At 36.2% G+C, this 22,531-nt stretch overlaps 2 protein-coding genes across 2 annotated transcripts in view; one reads left to right on the plus strand and one right to left on the minus strand.

Annotated features, from left to right (window-relative positions):
* The window catches only part of CEP290 (centrosomal protein 290), an 86,023-nt gene extending 78,267 nt beyond the window's left edge, over positions 1-7,756 (minus strand). The window contains 7 exon segments of the mRNA XM_017877124.1: positions 2,083-2,226; positions 4,815-4,861; positions 5,168-5,237; positions 6,641-6,718; positions 6,887-7,015; positions 7,283-7,373; positions 7,471-7,756. Of these exon segments, the coding sequence (XP_017732613.1) occupies positions 2,083-2,226; positions 4,815-4,861; positions 5,168-5,237; positions 6,641-6,718; positions 6,887-6,988 (441 nt within the window). The 5' untranslated portion in view covers positions 6,989-7,015; positions 7,283-7,373; positions 7,471-7,756.
* Positions 7,757-7,808: 52 nt separating this feature from the next.
* TMTC3 (transmembrane O-mannosyltransferase targeting cadherins 3) overlaps positions 7,809-22,531 on the plus strand; it is a 55,410-nt gene continuing 40,687 nt past the window's right edge. The window contains 4 exon segments of the mRNA XM_017877136.1: positions 7,809-7,939; positions 13,575-13,791; positions 18,970-19,188; positions 19,945-20,044. Of these exon segments, the coding sequence (XP_017732625.1) occupies positions 7,908-7,939; positions 13,575-13,791; positions 18,970-19,188; positions 19,945-20,044 (568 nt within the window). The 5' untranslated portion in view covers positions 7,809-7,907.

The raw sequence follows: 22,531 nt of genomic DNA on the forward strand, positions 1-22,531 counted from the left end.
CAAGACAGCACAGACTCTTGAGTTAAGACTGTTTTCAAATCCTACCTTTACCATTTATAAGCTGTGCAACCATTGGCAATTACCCTTTCTCTGTCTCCATTTCTTCATCTGTATCATGGTAGAAATGACAACTATCTCATATGGTAAGTATCAAATAAGCAATAACGAATTAATGCTTATGAAGTGCCTGGCACATAGTAAGAACTCTATGAAAGCTATTTTCACTTATATTTCAGTCAAAAGAATAACTGTAGTTTCCTAAATACTCCACAACATCTCTTACCTCTATGTCTTAGCAAATGCTGTATGTTCTACCCAGAATGTTCTTTCTTTAACCACCATATACATCCTCATTCCTCTTACCAGTCTAACTCTACTTCAGGTCTCAGTTTACAGATCACATCCTGTGCCTCAAGGCTGATTATGGTATCCCTCTCCAGAGTACACCAGAATATAACCTTATCTATCTCCCTATTATATTATCACTATGTTATGCTTATTATTGACTGTGAATATTCTTGAGAACCAGAACAAAGTTGCCCACTATATCACTAGTAACTAGCACAGTCTCTGGTATGCTGTAAAGACTCAACAAAACTGAATGACTGGTTAAGGGCAAAGAAGTAATTGCCAAAGCAACCCATACCCATATTTCATCTAAAGGAATTGAGCAGCCAAAAAGGAACACAGGTCACATATTGAAGTTTTCTCTTTGTGTGACTATGAATAAAGATAATACTCTAAGATATAAATGGACAAGGTAGTTCTGATTAACTAAGGGTATGTGGTATGAATGATGGTAAATCAACCGATACAGGTCTATAAAGAAGAACAAAAGTCCAGAAAACCACAGACATCCCCCTAAGCAATTCTACCAGTGAATATTATAAGTTAGATCCTTTATGACTATTAAAAAATCCACAGGTCTGCTGTGTTTCGCAGAGTTAACCAAACAGATAATGCTCTAAGAGCTTGCTCCTAACATTTAAGTGGCATCAATCCATACTGTCTCTACCACATTGTTTCCATAGCTAACTTTTATATGACTCTTTAAAATTTTAGAGTAAAACAGATACGTGAAGAATGGGGATACTTTTCCTTACAAATCAATTTATGATACATTATCTTAAATAGCATATCGTTGTTTTCTTAAAATGTATGACCCTCAACTTCTGAGAGAACAATGGACAAAATAAAATAAATGGAATATAACACAACAATGACTTAAAGGACACAAAGGTGGAAAATGTTTCTGAGTATAAGGGACAGGACAGCTACCACATGTAGGCACCAAATTTTACTAAGTTTACTAACAGCTCAGGTGAAATAAAAAAACAAATAAATGTTAAGTAAATAAACAAAACATTAAACAGGAAGCTGAGGTAAAAATAGGAAATTTTCTTCCAGGAAATACAAGTTGATCTGCAAAAAAAACTTTTTTCCTAAAACTAAATTCAAGTGAACACTGAAAGAATTATTAGTTTATAACAAGGAATAACATGAAGTAATAAAAACCAAGCATTAAAAAAATGTTAAAGATGTCATTTATAAACTACTGACATGAACACCACTTTTCAAAAACTATATATATATAATATATATATCACACATAAAATAAGGTACAACCAAAACAAGATATTTAATTAACCATTATTGAATATATCATCAAAAGATTCATTTCCAAATCTACTAATAATATAAATACACTGAAACAAACAAATATAACTTTTACCCAAAATAAACTATGGCAGTAGAAAGATCACTTCTTTATGAAAATCTGTTAGTTTATTGATACCAATCTTACAGAAAAAAGCATTAATTTTAGGTAACAAGTTTGATGTACTGAGAAAAACGTACCTCCGAATATAAATAATTAATCTTCAAGACATATTCACTAGAAGTATCTGTTACATTATATTTCAAAATTGGTGATGACAAAATGAAAAGTGATATAAAACCTTAGAGATAAGTGAACATCATTTTCAAATATAACAAACAATATAAAATTGATATTGTTACCAATAATAATAAAAAGCCAGGTAACTTGAACAGTGAAGATTCATGGAAAAAAAGGTGCTTTACTTGCTCATTAACTTTCTTCTCTTTCTCCAACTCCTTTTCTATGTCCTCCAATTCTCTATCTTTTTGTTCTAATTGCTTTGCAAGTTGGCGAATTTCATCACGTAAAAACCGAGTATCTCGTCCACCTGCAGACTGCTGAGCCATCTTAAAGTAATAAACCAAAAGTATAAATTAATCCCATTATATTTTGAGGTTCAAATGAGTCAAGAAGCAAATCATTATATTGACTTTAAATATTCCTTATACTTCAGCACAGATATTTAAAATCATATTAGCTTATTAGCTTAAGAACTTTTTTTAAAATTTAACTTACTTAAGCTTTAGGTCACAGCTAATAACTCCTTAAATTTTTCCTGAGCCACCCAGAGCTGCAAAGAACTGACTGTTAATCATTCTGTTGTAACCACTGGGCCACAGGTAACCAGACTAAACTGCAAAGGTTCCTGAGCCTCAGGGATCTGGAATCTGAGTACAAACCATCAGAATCTTCGCCCCAGTTAGTGAAGCTGAGTGCCTTAACCTGACCTTTCTCTCATACCATGCACTATTTAGATCAGTGCTGTCCCATAGGACTTTCTAGCATAACGGACATGCTCTCTGTGCTGTCCAGTTCAGTAGCCACTCACTACATGTAGCTACATTCGGGCATTTGAAGTGTGGCTAGTGCAACTGGAGTACAAACCAACAGAATCTCCGCCCCAGTCAGTGAAGCTGAGTGCCTTAACCTGCCCTTTCTCTCATACCATGCACTATTTAGACCAGTGCTGTCCCATAGGACTTTCTAACATAACGGACATGCTCTCTGTGCTGTCCAGTTCAGTAGCCACTCACTACATGTAGCTACGTTTGGGCATTTGAAGTGTGGCTAGTGCAACTGAAGAACTAAATTTTTCATTTTAATTTTAACCAATGTAAATATAAATAGCTACAAGTGGTTAGTGCTAGTGCTACCATATTAAACAGCTCAGGTTGTGGTTACCTTTAAGATTTGTAGCCAATTAAATCAATTTTACCTCATAGTCTTGTTAATTTAGGTCATGGCCCAGAACATCACATCATTTGGTCATCTAACGTGTCTCACATTCATTTCTTCACCATACAGTTCTGTTATTCCTCTGCATTAACCAAACTGTTCTTACTCTTTCTCTCCTTCAAAAAGTACTCCATTGTGCTGTCTAAAATTCTCTTCCAAGATACATTAATATTTCACAACCTCAGATGCTTTACTGAATCCTCCTTTCCATCTCCTTGGCTTAGCTGCAATTTGGATCCTTCAAGATACTAATGCCCTTGGAACTCTTTCAATTGGAAGGGGCTCATTCCTTCAGATCCCATATACATTAGGGTCAGGAGAAGGTGTTGGTACTTCTAGGTTTACCCCACCCTGCAACTTCAGGTGATCATTCCTATCATTCCTCCATCATCCTATGAAAATTTCAGCTGCTTTCTCACAAGAAGTCCTGCTCTCCATCTTTACTTACTCATGGTAGAAGCAAGCCACCGACTTCCCAATAACTCCGCAAAATGCATTGGGAATTTAAGCATGTGGCCCGCAGACGTCTATCAAATGTACACCTAAGCAATTTCCACATAACTTTTGTTCTATTTTTTTTCTTGTTTCTTGAATTCACTATAGTCTCTCACTCCCACACCCACATCAGATCCTTGTCTAACCAGAACATTCTTTCAATTATTCCCACTATGCCTGTCCTTTGACCCCACAGGACACTCTAATCCCTTGACTTCTCCCTCCCTATCCCTACCCTTCTGCCCACCCAACCCCAATCTTGACTTTCTTATCCATTCAGTTAAGACTTCACAATCATCACTTCAACCACTTTCCTACCAATATCTTCAACTGTCCTACCCTCCTATTCTATAGCAGCTGCCTAGCAAAACACTAACACAGAATTGATCCAACTCCATAATTCATTTAGTAAGTATTTATTCAAAGTGCTTAGCATCTTGCCAGGAGCTGGATATATAATCAAAAAACAATAGGTAATCCAAGTTCAGAGAGTTAACAAGTAAAAGAATCAGGACTGGAACTCAAATCTGTCTGACTTCAGATCCCCAACTCTCCAGTCCATTCTCCAATGGATTTCAAATTTTATCTAATTTCATTAAAATGTGACCACACCATTTCCCACTCTTTTAAACAGATGATGACATCACCAACCTCTCAACTTCCAGGCATTATGCCTACAAACATAAAAGTTTCTATACACATTCACTCTTCCTCCCCTCATCCATTCTTCCTCCTCTCCTAACACAAAGGAAAAGGGTATTCCTCCTTTCAAAGGCTGATCCATTTGCATTACATTCCTACCTTCTCAGGAGTCTCTATGTATTTTGTTCCTCAACAATACATTCATATTTTAGCCCTCAGCTTTGTCAAAAATTACTTCTATAACACCCTTTGGTCATTACTCCTCAAATGCCCACCCACCCTCCACCTCAGTTACTAGTAATCTTTCTGTATATTTCCCAAGACTGTAAGCTCCATCCAGCAGTTAACTGTTTTTTATTTTGTTCACAACTGTATGCTCAATCCTTAGTACTATATAGATATATAGCACATAATAGGCATGTAGAACATATATTGAATAAACAAATAACCATGATTACAATCATCCTTATAATTTTTCCAGCCAATAATAATTTTAAAATTTGAAAACAATTCAAAATAAAATTAATGACAATTACATCCTAGGGAATACAAAAAGACATACCTCCAGTTCATTTTCCAGTTTCATTACTTTAGTCTTTAATTGATTTTCTATTTTTTTAAAAAAAAAGACAAGTGTTTTAATTGATTAGTTACCACAAAACAAACTTTTAAATAAATTTTAATAACAAAATTAATTATTTTAAAAGAGTCCATCATGATTACAAGGTAACAAAAAGTATTATATGGCAGATCCATAAAACAGGAGTCTAGAAATATGTATTATTAAATAAATGTTATATATTAAAATAAATTGAATATATAGGATTTATAGAATATAATTTAATTTTCCACAGCTTAATGAACAAATGGAATTCATTATTTAATAACATAATAAACTTTTTCCACGGTGCTTACCAAATTTTGCTTGTTCTTCTCCAGCTTTTTCTACTTCTTCCAAAGCCAGCTCTACTTCTTGAGCTTTCATCTAAACATTAAAAGAAGGGTTATTTCAATATGCCTTTAAACTGGAATGTAAGCACTGAAAATAAAAATTTTGTTTTATTTGTCATGCTCATTAGTGCCAGCAATGGCTGGCACATGGAGACTTTCAGTAAATATTTGTTGAATAAATAAATAATTTTTTCCCTCCTTTTTTTTCGCTTTTGAGATAGGGCCTCACTTTGTCACCCAGGCTGGAGTGCAGTGGCACAATCTAAGCTCACTGCAAACTCTGCCTCCTGGGCTCAAGCAATCTTCCCATCTGTCTCTTGAGTAGCTGGGATACAGGTGCATGCCATCATGCTCGGTGTGCCATCATGCTCAGCATGCCATCATGCTTGGTGTGCCATCATGCTCAGCAAATTTTTTCGTAGAGGCAAGGTCTCACTATATTATCCAGGCTGGTCTCCAACTCCCAGCCTCAGGCAATCCTCTTGCCTTGGCCCCCCAAAGTGCTAGGATTACAGACGTGAGCCACCATGCCAGGCAATTTTCTTACTTAAGACTACAATTTCTAGATTTTTAATAGCATGAAACATTTTTGATTCTCTCTTTTACCTCAAGTCCTCAAGTCTTATATCCAGTAAAGCAACATATCTCTTTGTAATGTTTTTCCACTACTTTTTTTGTGTTTCAATTGCTATTATTCTGATGCATAATTTCAGGTTTAAACTCCTCTATAATGTGAAGTTTGCAAAGCTCCGATTTCCTTCAGTTTGTCCTATATAATATACTCAGTTTTGCCTTCCTAATGCATATTTTTGTACCTATCAATTGTAGTTCGAAAACCTTCATTGCCTTCTCAATTGCTGACAGCATAAAATACACCTTTAATGCCCTCAACAACCTATCTTAAAGTACCTGCCCAAGATTTGTTTTCTCTACAGCCTGCTACAAACTTGCTGCACCGCATTTCCTCAAATGTAAAGAATAAACATATTTCCTATTCTCAATATTTATTTATGGTAACCAACAGCTCTAGAATTTCCTTACTATCTTACCACTGCATTACCTTCCACTTATCTAAAACTACTCCTCAGTATTCATCCTCTGTGAAGTCTTCTGGCACCTCTTAGATCACTTCCCCTCTTAACAAATCCCTATAGCAGTCATTGGCTGCATTTGTCATTTGGACCTCAGGATATATTTCCTTCTGTTATTTTTCAACACATTCATTCTATTTCCCCTACATACCCTTTTAGAAACTTTAAGTAAAAACTAGCAATGTTTTACACACTAAAATACTTAATCCACATTTAAATATATTGCATTTTTGAGTGGTGATGTAGATATTACCAAGTATTTTCACAAAGATTACTTTATATAAGAACAGACTTTTATAGTTCCTCTAATAGCCAAACCTATCGTTAAAACCTACTACATACAAACCTTCATTAGTGACTGAGTAATTCTGAAAAGGTGTATCACATTTTCTTGCTTTTCACTTTTTAGCTCATTTACTTCCACCTAAGTAAAAAGAAAAGCAACTGTTTTATATTTTATAACCTTTAAGCAAAATATAAGAACTCTTCCAGATTGTGACAATAGTTGTTCCTGAAAAACAAAATTCATATTTTATTAATAAATTAATCATAAGTTAATGTATATATCTATTATTATTGACCAAGTAAGCACCTTGGATAAGGAAATCAATAAATTATCTGCCAGTTCTTCTTGACGGGGCAGGTCATCTGGGTCAACTTTCATTATTTCTTTCCAGTTTATATTAGGTGGCATCTTGAATTCTTTCACTGTGCTCCACCTCTGTAACGAAACAGGTGGATATCAGCATTTACAAGGTACACAGCATTATTGGTTTTCTAATAGCTTACATTTTTTGCAGATTATTTCATTATAGCTTTCTGATGTTAGCAAAGAACTATCCCTTAGCCACAAAACAGACAAGTGGGCAAAATAGCCTTGATCAAAAATAGCACAAACTGTCAGAGAGTGTACCGTCTAAATAAAATGTGACGGCTTTAATCTAAGTTAGGACTAAGATTTCTGGGTCCCTTCCTCCACACCACCTACCCACAACGCGCGCGAACACCCTAATCCTGGCAAGCGCGAGGGTCTGTGGAAGGCTGACAATGATCCTTGATTTGGAGAAGCAGAATTGGGGCTGGAAAAAAAAAAAAAAAAAAAAGCAGAAATTAACAATTGGAAGGAGTGAAGTTGTGCGGCGGAAACCGGAACCGAAGTAAGGCAGGATTACGCACCCGAGGCTGGAAGGGGCGGGGTAGCTACGCTGCGGCACACCGGCCCTGAGGCTAAAAAACCTGAGCGTGGAGTGACTCGCTGATCCTGCTTACAGGGATCCACCCACCTACACCAAGCCTGGCAACCAGCGGAGGTCCCTCACTATCGCAACCACCAAGCTGGACAGATCCCTATCGCGATTCCACGCGGACTCTGGGTCCAGCCAAATGGTCCCGAGGAAGCCAAAGCGGCAGCGGCTGCTAAGCGACACCATCCCTAACTCCGCCGGGGCCAGAATAAGATCCCGGATGCAAAGAGGGCCTACAATTCACGACCGTGGGTGATGCTTTACGTTTAGATTCTCCGCCGGAGTCCCAGGACTTGCTGTTCAGGATGATGAGAAGGCGTGGAACGAGGACTCCAAATCCCAGAGTGCAGGTGTGCCTGAGGTTTGTGTATGCTGGGAACTGAAGTCCCTGAAAAGAGGAGGTAAGGCGCTCCCGGCATGCAACGCGGAAGGCTGCGACGGTACCGGGGCGGCGGGGAAGGACCGAGAGGCGGGAGGCGCAGTGGCTGAGGCGCCTACGAGCTGGTGGCCTGAACGAGGTAGACCATGACTGTGGCTTTAGTGGCGTCACTCGCTGGGCCGCTCTTCATGAGGTTTTCCTAAGCCATCCCCTGGCGGAACCGCTTCCAGGTGAGGTCGAGCTGTCGGTCAGCGTATTAGGAGGAGTTGAGGGGAGCAGTCCTGGGTTAGAGAAGCTTCTGCTATTGGGGCCGTAGGGCCTGGCCCCATTCTGAAAAAGTGGAAACACCCTGCCTTCTCTTCAGGCGTTTGCAGGCGGCGTCCAGGGTAGTGCCTTCTGTAAGAAGGAAAAAACAAAAAGTTTTAGCCATGTTTAGTATCAGAATCTGTCTTGGTAGAGTGAGAGCCGCGCAGCCGTGATCCTCGTTTGGGGGCGAGCGAAGAATTGACAAGCGGTCTCGGCATCCTCTGACCCCGCCCGCCTTACCTGTAGCACCATTCCCTTCGCGGATGGTGGGACTTGATGGTTGTGGAGCTAGTATAAAGGGAAGGCTCTAGAGAGGAGAGGTTAGTGCTTGTCCGGGCCACTGCCGGGGGTGGAGAGAGAAGGTACCCGAGAACTCACCTGCACTATTCTTGTCACTTGCTTGGTTACCTAGGGTGTCCTTCCATGAAAGCGCCTTCTCTGGTGTTTACCACGCTTACTTGTGCAAGTTTGGCTCATCCTGCTCATCTGCTCACAGCCATGCTGGAGTATGATACACCTCTAAGTAACTTTCCTAAGAAGCTGTAGACTTAAATCTAAATGACATTTCCAACTATCTGTACCAGTGCTTCTCATCTTTTTTTTTTTTTTTTTTAACGCTGCTTTAAAAAAAACATTTACTATACTTGACAGTAAATTTTCCTTTCGAAAATAAGTAATGAATTTCTTTTTAAACTCCCAATTTGGGTAAAATAAGTAGCTCAGTACAAAATAAAAAGATACTGGTTTTGTGAGATAAACTTTAAAGACATTAGTTGGATTTATAGGAATGACAATTTTACTACTTTTCTGAAAGATTTTATGCCAAATACTATTCATTATCTTGTTTATTCGTCCTTACAATCCAGTGAAATAGGTGCTTACGTTGTCCTCATTTTCCATCTAAGTTAAGAAACTGAGGTTTGGCGAAGCTAAGTACTCTAACTTAAATAGAGTGATTGAACACAGATCTCTCTGGCTGAAGGACATATTCTTAACTTCTATATACCTCCTCAGACATTCTGGGAAACCAGTATTTGTGAAGTGCTTGTGCCTCAATCTTGCTATTTTTATTAAATGTTATATTTTAATTTTGTAAGTGTTCACTCAATTAATTTGAATTAAATATTCTTCATGTTCAGTGTTCTTGATTCATAATTTAACATGGAATGGTGTTTCTGGAAAGGGGTTCTGATCCAGACACCAGGAGAGGGCTCTTGTATCTTGTCAAGAAAGAATTGGAGGTGCACACACCCCCGTTGGAGGTGCTAGACTAAGGATTCTTATAGTTATTTCTTGATTATATGATAAACAAGGGGTGGGTTATTCATGAGTTTTCCGGGAAGAGGGTAGACAATTCCTAGATCTGAGTGTTCCTCCCCTTTTTAGACCATGTAGAGTAACTTCTTCACATTGCTATGGCATCTGTAAACTGTCATAGCGCTGGTGGGAGTGTCTTTTAGGATGCTAATGCATTATAATTAGTGTATAATGAGCAGTGAGAACTACCAGACTTCTCACCTTTCTCGCTATCTTGGTTTTGGTGGGATTTGGCTGGCTTCTTTACTGCATGCTGTTTTATCAGCAAAGTTTTTATGACCTATACCTTTTGCCAACCTCCTATCTCATCCTGTGACTTAGAATGACTGACATCCTGAGAATGCAGCCCAGTAGGTCTCACCCTTATTTTACCCAGCCCCTATTCAAGATGGAGTTGTTCTGGTTCAAATACCTCTGACAATGGTAGGAATGAAATTTAATAGTTATTGAGCACATGTTATGTCATATGCTATGCTTACTACTGCGTGTTTATTTTCATAATAGAAATCTGTTTACTGTAACACCTTGTTTTTCTTACTGTTTTTTCATTCATTACAACTTATTTTATGTATTCACTTAAAAGTTTTGGTTATCTGTATTACTCTTTCCTGCCCTTACTGTCACCACCCTCTTGCTCACATTCATAAACTCAAGGTGCCTAGTCTCTAATGGTAAATTTTATTCTGATTTTTCAGAAGCAAGAACAAGTTCATAGAAGTTAAGTAATAATTGATGAAGCTAAGATTGTAACCTAGATCTCAGTGACAATTGTAACTAAAATCAAAATCTTACCTAAATTTTATTCTTTAACTCATTCTAACAATATTTTTGATCTTGTTCCCTGTGCTAGGCACTGGGGATACAGCAGTGAACAAGTCAGCTCTGTTGAACAAGTCAACTAAGTTTGTATGCATTGTAGTCTGTTTGTACTTAACTGTGAATCAGGAAATTTAACTCAAGTTCTAGTTAAGTAACTCACTGTGTATTTTTGAGGAAAATTGCCAGAACTCTATTATTTTTCATCAGATTTTCTGCACCTGTCAGTTTTCATCAAGAGATGGGACTTATGTGACAATTTTGTAAGTGGCCTTGTTATAAGAACACTTGTCTGAACCTGCTTTCTTTCTGCCTTAGGCTTTTGTGAACAGTTTTATCTGACCAAAATCACTTAATGAGAAAGCCTCACCTTTTATAATTGCTTACCTTTGTTCTCAGTAGCAATGAATTTATATTCCTTAGATGTTACTTCTAGTTCCTTTTTGCTGACTTACCAAGAAAAGTCATAGTAGCTTACTTCTCCAATCTCTAAAACAAAGCATGGCCATTTTGTATCCATTGTGTATCCTAAACATTTTGTTTTGCCTTATTTTCGTGGCAAATTAAGCCATGGTTAATGACTTAATTCACACTGATTCCCTACTGATCTTTCCAGTTTCCTCATGTTGAAGGAAGACAAGTGTCTGCTTGCTGCACACTTCAGATAAGGTGAACATAAAGTAGCTACCTGTGGAGATACTTAACATTTTATTTGTAGCTGTCTGCTTAAGAACAAAAGGAGAGGCAGTTTCTTGCATGACTCAGCTTTTACCCTAATTTTTTCTTTAGGCATAATGAATTGGGATCCCAAGTTTTATTTTCCTTTCACATTTCCAATTGCACTTGGTTTTGTGCACATATATAGTAACACCCCATTTTTGTAAGCAAACGGAAATCAGTCATCCCATCCACTTAAACTGCATCTGTGAGTCTGCTTCTGTGCCTAGGAAAAATTAGAAGTTCTCACAACTAACAAGAATAATGTGTTACATGTTTACAATAATGGCCCCCAGTGAGTCATGTCCCCCTCTATCTATGCCTTTGTGTAAATCTCTCCCTTCCCTGCAACTCTACTTTGCAGGTGACTCTTGGAAGTAACCTGAGATGACACCACAACTGAGCTCATAATATGCTCTCTCTCCCTTTCTCTCATACTACGCTCCCTTGGGGAATATTAACACTTCTGTTATCTTGGCCCTTTTATAACTTCTTCCCCATTGATGCAGGATGTACCTTATTTAAATGATAATGTTTAAAATATGCATTAAATAGAGCTTTATAAAGAGCTTGTACATTGAACCTTGCCCTCCTATTGTCCTGAGATCATCATTTAAGAAGCCTAAGCTAAGCTATTAGAGAATGTGATAATAAGTAGCGGAGACTAGCTTTCAAAGCTGAGAAATCTACCCTTTAAAAGCCATCCAGCCCTAATCAAGCCACTGGATAACTGTAAGCACATGAGTAACCCCAGGCACAACTAAAGAAGAACTATATACATACCTATATGTTTGGGTATATATATATCAAATAAAGATATATCAAAGAATTGAATTATTTTGAATGTATTCATTTTGAAGTACTTCAGATGCCTAACTTAAGGAAAACTTTCTTAATACTTGAACTGATTAAATTTAGGAAATAAAACTAAAAACTATAGCAAATCCCAAGTTCTTATAAAAATTCTAATTCTATTTGTGTATTTAGCTAAATTATTATGCTTTTCAACTGTAGTTGTGAATCCAGAAATTACATAGTAGTTTAATATGTTTATTATGTTTAATATGTTTCTTATACATGTTATTATATATTTTAAAAATTATAGTTATACAGCTAATATATCAAAGTCTCCAGGATGTCAGATTCTCTTAAAGGTTGCAATTACTCTAAAAAATCAGATGCATAATTTAATATTATGTTTATTACGCATATTATGTATTTTTTGTATTTTTAATTATTTATTTTCAATTATTTTAATGTATTTAACAATAATTTAATAGCTAATGTATCAAAGTCTCCAGGATGCTAGATTCTCTTAAACATTGCAAGTATTCTAAAAATTAGATACATACGTTGTTCCCAAGTATAACTTTAAAGTATTGAAACCACAGGTTTAATTTACTTTTTTCTTCTATTAGTTTTAAACTTTCCTGTGGTTAGAACATTTAACCAAACAACAGTTTGTCACCCCAAGTGAATTGATGTTACCAAGCCAGTGGCCTGGGATTATTTATGGGAAGAGAGATTTCTGACCTGTACACAAAACTTGATTTTTACCTACCCAAAGATAGATATCCTGAGTTGTTTCATTTGGTTTTTCTAAATTACAACATGTATATATAGCTGTCTTATATTGAATCCCATTTCCTGATTTCTGTATCTTTGTTTTTTTAATATACTGCTTTATTTTAGTAGTGTACCTTTTCTCCGAGTTTCTTGAAAAGGAACATCAGAGGTAAATTTTTTGAGACCTTTAGTGACTTAGGTTTTTATTCTGCTATCCCATGTGGGAAATTTAGGTTTATGAATATAGAATTAGTTTAGAAATCAATATCCCTAAGAAGTTTGAAACATTACTCTTTTTATTTTGGAAGGGAATTTTTTGTTTTGTTTTGTTTCTAGCTTACAGCATTTTGGGTGAAAAAAATGATTTTTGATGCCTGCTTCTTACTCTGGAACCCTTTTTATTTCCAGAAGGTTTTAGAATCCTAACTGTTTGCAATGTTGCAAAGTTTTATGGAATTTTGTGCCCAGTAGAAAAGGGATGGAGGGTCTCAACCTAAAATACATGGACAGACTTTTTTTTACTTAACCTTTATTTTCAATATGCTGCCTTTTCCCTGTTATCAGAGACCCTATGTTTTAAATAATCCACAGAGGAAATATCCAGTTTTCTGCCTTGGAATAGGAGAGAAAGTTACTTGGCTTTATCCAGTAAGAGAGGGGGCTGACATAGTGTCCCTGTTATCAGAGACCCTATGTTTTATAGAAGAAATCTCCAATCTTCTTCCTTGGAATAGGAGAGAAGTTTACTTGGCTTTATCCAGTAAGAGATGGGGCTGAGTTTCAACAGGTGATTACCTTATGCTTCTTAGAAGTGAATGGCATTTTAGCTGAGCTTTTCTCTGGAGAATTAATATGCAATTACTTACCCACCTACTAAAATTAAACTTACTTGAAATAAATATGTTCCTTATTTTATCTTTATGATTTTTTTCCAGTTTTTGTCCAGAAGTGCTTACAGAAAAGATGGCTGATATTAACCTAAAAGAAATAACCTTAATAGTAGGTGTGGTTACTGCCTGCTATTGGAACAGCCTCTTTTGTGGTTTTGTTTTTGATGATGTTTCAGCAATACTGGATAACAAAGACTTGCATCCATCTACACCTTTAAAAACTTTATTTCAAAATGACTTCTGGGGAACCCCTATGTCTGAGGTAAGTATTTATATATTACTTGTACATGTCTCAGATTTTGAAATATTCTGGTATTTTATTACTTCTAATTTTTTATTAACATTATCATCACAACAATTACAGATTTTTAACCCTAAAATTGTTATATGAAACGTAACATGTTTGTAATAAATTGAACAGGAAGCTGAGGATGAGGTTATCTTCTTTAGAGCAGTACTTGATTATTTCTTTGCCTGTGTACCTTGGCGCCTATTTTTTTTTTTTTTCTTTAACTTTTATTTTAGATATAGGGCTACATATGCAGGTATGTCACGTGGGTATATTGCGTTATGCTGATGTTTGGGGTACCGATCTGTCACCCAGACGTGAGTATAGTACCCAATAGGTAGTTTTGGCTTAACTTCTTAAAAATAATATATATTTATGTGAAAATCAAATGTATAGGGAGAGCAGTAGGTGTAATACATGCCTATTTCTTGCTAATTGACTTTATTTCTCTTTTTTCTATATTATGAGTAAGGCAAAAGAGATGTGATATATTTCAACATTTTAAAATATAGCAACTTCAATATAAATAGATAAGACTTTAAGGGTAAAAATAGTAAGTACACATACTGCCAATTTCACTTGCAGAAAAAGTGGTTATTACAAATTTTGAATCTTTGTCCTATCTCTTACATAATAGTTATTTAGGTTATATATTGACAACCTGAAAGTTTAGTTCAATAGTTTAATATTTTATTCATCCATATGTCCATATGGTTCATTTTTATGAGGGTATTTTTACTGTTTTGAAGGTCACTGTTAAACTGTTTGGGATTAAATCCTTATCAGCTTGATATCATATAGAATGGATTCTAATTTTAGTTATGTCACATACTAGCTGTGTGAAATACGTGAGAATACATCTTTCAGATGGAAAGTCATTTTCCTGATCTGTAAAAGAGGATAATTCCTTTCCAAAATAAAAAAGAGAGTAATGCTTCAAATTTCTGAGGGATATTGATTGCTAAACTAAAATTCTATATTAATAAACCTAAATTTCCCAGGTGGGAAAGTAGAATAAAACATAAGTCATTTAAAGTCTCAAGTAATAAATAAAGTACTTTATCTACAGTACCTGGAACATACATATTGAATAAATTGTTGAAACATAACATGTAACTCTCGGTAATGTTAACAATATGTTTCTCGGTCATTGTGGCCTCTTTCCCCATTCCCCAAATTTGGAAGGCTCTCAAGGTTAGGGATGGAATCTTTCATTCCTCTGATCACAAGCACATATAATTATTTTATCTTATTTAGTAAGAAGACTTTATTTGCCTTTTTGTTCTCACCCAATTCTAGCTTTTGAAAAAAAATTTTTTGATAATAAGGAGGAAAATATGGCCCTATTATACATTATTCTAGACAGCTTGTCCTCCTCTTACCTACTTTTGATCTCCAGAGACCCTCAGAACTATGTGTCCATTCCCTCAATTTATGCTGGTATCTGTTATGATTTTAGTCATAATGTTGAGGTTTTGAACTGATAGTTTAGCTGGCCATATTAAATGGTCTTATTTTCTAGATTAGGCTATTCTTGTATTGCTATAAAGAAATACCTGAGACAGAGTAATTTATAAGAAAAGAGGTTTTATTGGCTCACAGTTCTACCAGCTGTACAAGAAGCATAGCAGCATCTGCTTCTGGGAAGGCCTCAAGAAGCTTCCAGTCGTGACAGAAGGGGAAGCGGGAGCAGGCACCTCACATAGCAAAAGCAGAGCGAGAAGAGCAAAGTGGGAGGTGCTACACAGTTTTGAACAGCCATATCTCACAAGAACTCATTATAGCGAATATAGTACCAAGTGGGGTGGTGCTAAACCATTCATAGGAAATCCACCCCAATAATCCAATCATTTCCCACCAGGCCCGACTTCCAATACTGGGGATTACATTTTGATATAAGATTTGGGCAGGGACACACACATATCGCATACCATGGTGTCAGTGATCTGTTCCCTGATTTTCTCAGCTGTGCAGATTGAAAATTTGATTTTGTTCAGAAAGCCCATAAGCAGACAGACTAACAAAAAGACTCGTAATATGTTCTGACAGAATGGGTGAACAAACTAGAATAACAGTTTATTAAGAGTGAAGAGTGTAGTTTCCTTGTATTTTCTAATGGGCATATTCTCTCCCTGAAGGCAAATGTGACACTAGGGAAAAATTATTCTGGGTAGTTCTTAGGTGTCATAGATTTCATGATAAGCCTGGAATTAGCATATTCAAAGATCTAATCGTTGATATTATCAAGTAATGATAGCCTAGAAGATACGTGTCCATGTGTATCTTACACGAATTTTTGTGCCAATGTAGGTCTTAAGAACACATTTTGGGCTTAGGACATTCTTCTAAGCCATATGAATACTGCCGTATTGGGGGTCTTTGGATTCCTGTGAACCTCTCAGTGTTTAGATTATCTCTTTAGTAGGCTTATGCTATAGATACGTGCTACTCTATTTATTGATAGTTCATTGGATCCCAACCCTGACTGCCATATTAGAATTTGCCTGGGGCATTTAAAGAATGAAAACATATTACCAAGGCTCTATCCAAACCTGTTATTTCAGATAATCTCAGAGTGGGATGTAGGTAACAATATTTTTGTCTTATTTTGTATGTGTGTGTGTTTAGTAGTTGTTTTACGTGGGGGAGGAGGGTGGGGCTTTTTGTTTAAGTCATCCAGTTGATTCTTTGGTATAGCCGTGGCTGAGAGCCAGGGAACTGTAATGAGCCACCTTCCTCTGGCATTTGGCCTATAAATAAAAAGTACCTTGTGCTAAAGTAACTTCTGCAAATATTTTATCTCATTATGATTTTGCCATCCCTATATTGAGATTCACATTAACAGGAAACTTAGCTTATTCATGCATTATACTGTTGTATATTTTTGTTGCCAACTAATATCATGAGTATTTTTTTTAAAGAAAAAATCATTAAATTATTAAAGTATTAAAGTATGCCCGAAAGTAATAATGATTTGAATTGTTTTTTTTAATGGTCCTAGGTGTTTTCACAAAGTAAACTTGATACCTAATGGACTGATGATTTGTCACAGTGGAATCTGAAATAGATCCCTAATGAGTTATGTGAATAATTGGTTATGTTAATAATTGGTCTGTTAGTTGGTCATCACCTGTAGTATATGTATGTCTAATAGATCTAACTGAACAATTATGTATACTGCAATTCAAACTACATATTCCCTTCTACTTTCTGAGTTCATCCTTTCATCTGGAATATATGTTCCTTTGTAGCCACAGTGACATTTCAGGTACTCAAAGGGTTTCTAGAGTCCTTTTCTTCTTTCTGGTACAAATCATGTCAGTTCAATACAGTGCCTTAAAAATAGCTTTATATGCTTGAGAGGAAATTTGAAGGATGTAAAGGAATTAGTCAAGCAGGAAAGAACATTCTAAGTAGATAGTACATCATGGAGTATATAGTCAGTACAGAGATACTAAAATGTTCCTAATTTCAAAATGTGATTTATTATTTGTTTTTCCTAATGTTCCCTAGTAAGGATGAACAGGCTTAAGTCTACTTGTGTGCCAGAAAGTTACAGCAAAATACGATAGGAAGTAGAAGAGCAAAGAAACTGAATATGGATGCCTATATTAGTCTGTTTTGCATTACTATAAAGGAATACCTGGTAATTTTTAAGGAAAAGATGTTTATTTGACACATGGATCTGCACACTATGGCAAGCATGGCAACAGCATCTTCTTGGCTTCTGGTGAGGCCTTGAAAATTTTATTCCCTGTAGAAGGTGAAGGGGAAGCAGGTGTATCACATGGTGAGAGAGGGAGCAAGAGAAAGAGGAGGAGGTTCCAGGCTCTTTTGAGCAACCAGCTCTCTCATTACAGTGGGGAAGACACCAAACCATTCATAAAGGACCCACCCCCAATGACCCAGGCATCTCCCACCAGGCCCAACCTTCAACATTTCAACCTCCTCACATTTCAGTATGAGATTCGGAGGGGACAAACATCCAAACTATGCCAATGCCCTTTGTATAAAACTACAAAAAAATAGCTTAATATTTTATATATATTTGAACTGTGTGTTTTATTCTTAAATCTGGTTTGGTTTTGTGTTAGGAAAAGAAGTATTTCTGATTAAGTGTAACTTATAATTTAAAAAGAAAGTCAGTACTTCACATGAACTTTTATTTATTACCAAAGGAGAATACTGTAAGAAAGGTGTCTATTTTCATATTCTAAGAAAGTTTGTTTTTTTTTGTTTTGTTTTGTTTTGTTTTGTTTTGTTTTGAGACGGAGTCTCGCTCTGTTGCCCATGCTGGAGTGCCTTGGCTGGATCTCAGCTCACTGTGCCTTGGCTGGATCTCAGCTCGCTGCAAGCTCCGCCTCCCGGGTTTACGCCATTCTCCTGCCTCAGCCTCCCGAATAGCTGGGACTACAGGCGCCCACCACCTCGCCCGGCTAGTTTTTTGTATTTTTTAGAAGAGATGGGGTTTCACCGTGTTAGCCAGGATGGTCTTGATCTCCTGACCTCGTGATCCGCCCGTCTCGGCCTCCCAAAGTGCTGGGATTACAGGTTTGAGCCACCGCGCCCGGCCCTAAGAAAGTTTTTACTCTGGTATTACTCTGTACTTTGGGAAATTCTAGTTTAATATATTCAGATTTATACATTATGGAGATGTTTTTCATAAAACAACTAGACAGTAGCTTTTTGAGTCATCACTATTTTAATTGAACTGGTAAGCATTCTGTTCTTACATTTCCTTTTGAAGATCTAGCCAGTAGTTATGTCAACTTTTGTATTGCTAATAGATACGGAGGCAGGCTTTGGAGAGAATCCTGTGCTCTAACTTGACCAATGCCGGCATTGTCTTACTTTTTTTAAAAACTGTTATATTGAAGAAGAATTAATAGTCAAATGTCCTTTTACTGTTAGTTCTCTGACCACTGTAAATCAAGGAGGAAATTAACCTTGTTTGTGGACTAAGGAAATAGAAAAACACAGACTATAAAATTCTATTTTACTTTTGTGTTACTCTTAGGACATTTCATATTTTATTGTTATTTCTCAGTAAAATGTAGATATTGATATCTTTAATGGTAAATGGAATGATGAACTTTTGTACCCTGTTGGACCAAGGTACTTTAATAGTCACTGATTGTTTTTTCCTTTTAGGAGAGAAGCCACAAGTCTTACCGTCCCTTAACAGTATTGACATTTCGCTTAAATTATTTGTTAAGTGAACTAAAACCAATGTCATATCATCTCCTGAATATGATTTTTCATGCTGTGGTTAGTGTGATATTTCTCAAAGTATGCAGACTTTTTCTGGACAACAAGAGTAGTGTGATTGCTTCTTTACTTTTTGCAGTGCACCCAATACACACAGAAGCAGTAAGTAAAACTATGAATTGATTTGTTTTCTTTTTTCTTTTTTACAAATCCTGCACAGTGATTATAATGGTATATATTTTTAAGAAAAAAAAATTAACCCTGACTTTAATCCAAATATTTGAAGACTCTTAAATTCGTACAGTTAATTCTTAACTTTCTAGTACACAAAGTCTAACTTCTTACTGTGTAAAATTTTAAATTTAAAATTTTGAAACAAACATTTTCATTCAAGAATATAAAATCCATTTAGAAATATATACATGAATACAGTTCTTTGCTCACTTTTTTTAATAAACAAGAATTTCTAAGGACTTTTAAAGTTTATTGTCTTTTAAACTTTAGTTTTCAGATTTATGAGGTATAACTTTTGAATTTATGATGCCTTTGTATATTAAGAACATTCATATTTTAAGAAAATATATAAGAAGTACTTAAGTTCTAGATATTCTACCATATTTAAATGGTTACCATTGAAGAAAGCTGGATAAAGAGTACCCAGGATCTCTCTGTACTAGTTTTGAAACTTTCTATAAGTCTTATTATTTCAAAATAAGTTACAAAAATTATAAACTGTTAAGAGTCACTAAATTTCTATTTATGTAAGATTCAAAAATTCACCACCTGAGGGCACCAAAAGAATGTTTAAGAAACAAATGTGCACTTGAAAAGTTATGGAAATTGAAGTATTTTACTATTATATATAGTAATTTTCAAGATATTCTTTATTAATATGGACCCCTTCGTTTTCTTTTCTAGGTAACGGGAGTTGTTGGAAGAGCAGAACTTTTGTCGTCTATCTTTTTTCTAGCAGCTTTTTTGTCATATACCAGATCAAAAGGACCAGACAATTCCATAGGTACGTGTCTAACATTTGATTTTTTTTAATAGTGCTAAAACTTGATTAAGGAATTTTTATTTACTCCTAGTGCTTCTTATAATACATTATATACCACATTTGGGATTTATCTTTATATATTGTTTTACTTTAGCATATGTGAAAATATGAAATATGTAACATTGCTAGTATTTAGGAAGTTTGTGTATAATTTATATTTTTATCATGAGTTAATAGATTTTATATGATCTAATTTTAAAAACCAAATAGCCTTAGAGTAGAGGAGTTTTAGAGTTAGTCCTGGTTCCATCTTCTGTTATCTATAAATGATATAGATACCAGTATTTCAATTGTCTTTGGAAAAATAACACCTAGTAGACTGTGATATTGTTTAGGCATGGTTAAAAGCCTCCTAGAATATAACTTGTATTGTGTATTGATCGTAACTATTTACTGAGCTCCTACCTTGTGACCTACCCTGGAAAGTGCTTCATATACATTAGCTCATTACTCTTAATGATGCCTGGCATTATCAGAAAACAAGTTCCAGGCAATAAAAATGATTTTTTTAGAGTGTGGGCACAGTGGGCACAAACCTTTAAGTTCTTGGGGAGGGGGCGGATTTTCTCACTGTAGTTCCAAGATACTCATGACAAGAAGCCTCATTTTATGTGTGGAAACTGAGGTTCAAGAAATACATGATTTAGCCAAACAACTTAAAGAGTTCTGGATTTGTAATATAAGTAGGTTTACCTTTGCTGCTCTGCATAATGCCTTCTTAAAACAATTTGAGTGGCTGCATAGCATAGTAGTTAAAAGCACGGACTAAAGAGTCTGGTTTCAAATTTTAGCTCCACTGTTTATTTACTAGCTCCATTCACTGTAATACATCAGGCAAATTAACCTCTCTGTGCTTACATTTCTTTATCTGTTAAGTGTGGATAATAATAGTCCCCTACCTGTGCAGTCCATCGTGTATTAAGAGGTACTTTAGTAACTAATACGGAATTGCAAACCAATATCCTCTTTAAGTACCATCCTCACCAAAACCTGAATGGTAAAGTTAGAAAATACTGTGGCCTACTGGATTATAATTAGGCTCTCAATTACCTGTCTTATCATATCTTCTGCCGTTCTTGCCCTAGCTGTCTTCACTCTAGCTAGATAGACCTTCTTGCTGTTCTCAAACAAGCAGAGCACCCACCTTTATACCTGCATTTCCCATTATTGAATTTTCTTCCCTTAGATCTTTATGTAGTAGTCTCATTTATATACTACTCTTTATTATCAGGCCTCAGCTTAAGTATTCTGTCTTAGAAAAGCCTTCCTTGTTCTAACTGAAACAGCTTTTCACCATATTATATCTTCTGTTCCAAATACTTGCACTTGGTGCTTTTTAATGATTTCTTATTCTTCACAATTCTAATATCTTGCCTTATTTCCTTAAGAATTACTTATTTGGGCTGGGTACAGTGGTTCACACCTGTAATCCCAGCACTTTAGGAGGCTGAGGCGAGTGGATCACATTGTCAGGAGTTTGAGACTAGCCCGACCAATATGGTAAAATCCCGTCTCTCTAACAATGCAAAAATTAGCTGGGCATAGTGGCGGGTGCCTGTAGTCCCAGCTACTTGGGAGAATGAGGCAGGAGAATCACTTGAACCTGGGAGGCAGAGGTGGCAGTGAGCCAAGAACACGCCACCGCACTCCAGCCTAGGCGACAGAGGGAGACTCCGTCTCAAAAAGAGATGGCACCACTGCACTCCAGTCTGGGTGACAGAGGGAGAATCCATCTCAGAAAAAAGAATTATTTGAAATTCTTGGTTTGTCTCTTTAAGTGATTCTGATTCAGTAGTATATGTTATTATGTTTGTTCTCTCTGTTTTATGATTGTTGTATCCTTTAGATATTTAGTTATTTTGGCTTGTGAGCTCAAACCACATGTTATTCTAAAGTTATAAACTACTGTGCCTGTTAAAGGGAAAGGCCAGGGCCACTCTTTGGTCAACCTGTAAGTCTGAAGGGATGAAAGGAATTATAAACCAGGATGTGAAGTTCCAGGTTCTGCAGAACTACTGTGGATCACTGTTTTTCCTACCAGTACTACGAGGCACGCTTTCGGTTTTCTTTAAGAGAATCAGCATTAAGGGGCCAGTGCACCATTCCTCTGCATTTAAATGGTAGCTCTGTGGAAGTTACTGCCTCGGAGTGATTGGTTGGTTTGTACCTTTTAAAAAATATCTACCTCTTACCCCATCAAGACTTCTGAAGTGCTCTGCTTTTACCTCTGGAACACCCGCTAGCCATTGTAGCTGTGGATTTCTGCAGTAAAAATGGAGCAGATAGTGATCTACCCAAAGCAGCCAGGAGAGGATAGGAAAAAAGTTAAAAAAAAAAAAATTGTCACTCTTGTCTTCTACCTTAAATGTAATTCCTCATAACACTCGCAGAACCACGCATGCTTAAAGTAACCTTGAAATGCCAAGAAGGTTTTTTGTTTGTTTGTTT

Source organism: Rhinopithecus bieti, unplaced genomic scaffold (genome assembly GCF_001698545.2).
Source record: "Rhinopithecus bieti isolate Rb0 unplaced genomic scaffold, ASM169854v2 scaffold_10271, whole genome shotgun sequence".
NCBI classification, from domain to species: Eukaryota; Metazoa; Chordata; class Mammalia; order Primates; family Cercopithecidae; genus Rhinopithecus; species Rhinopithecus bieti.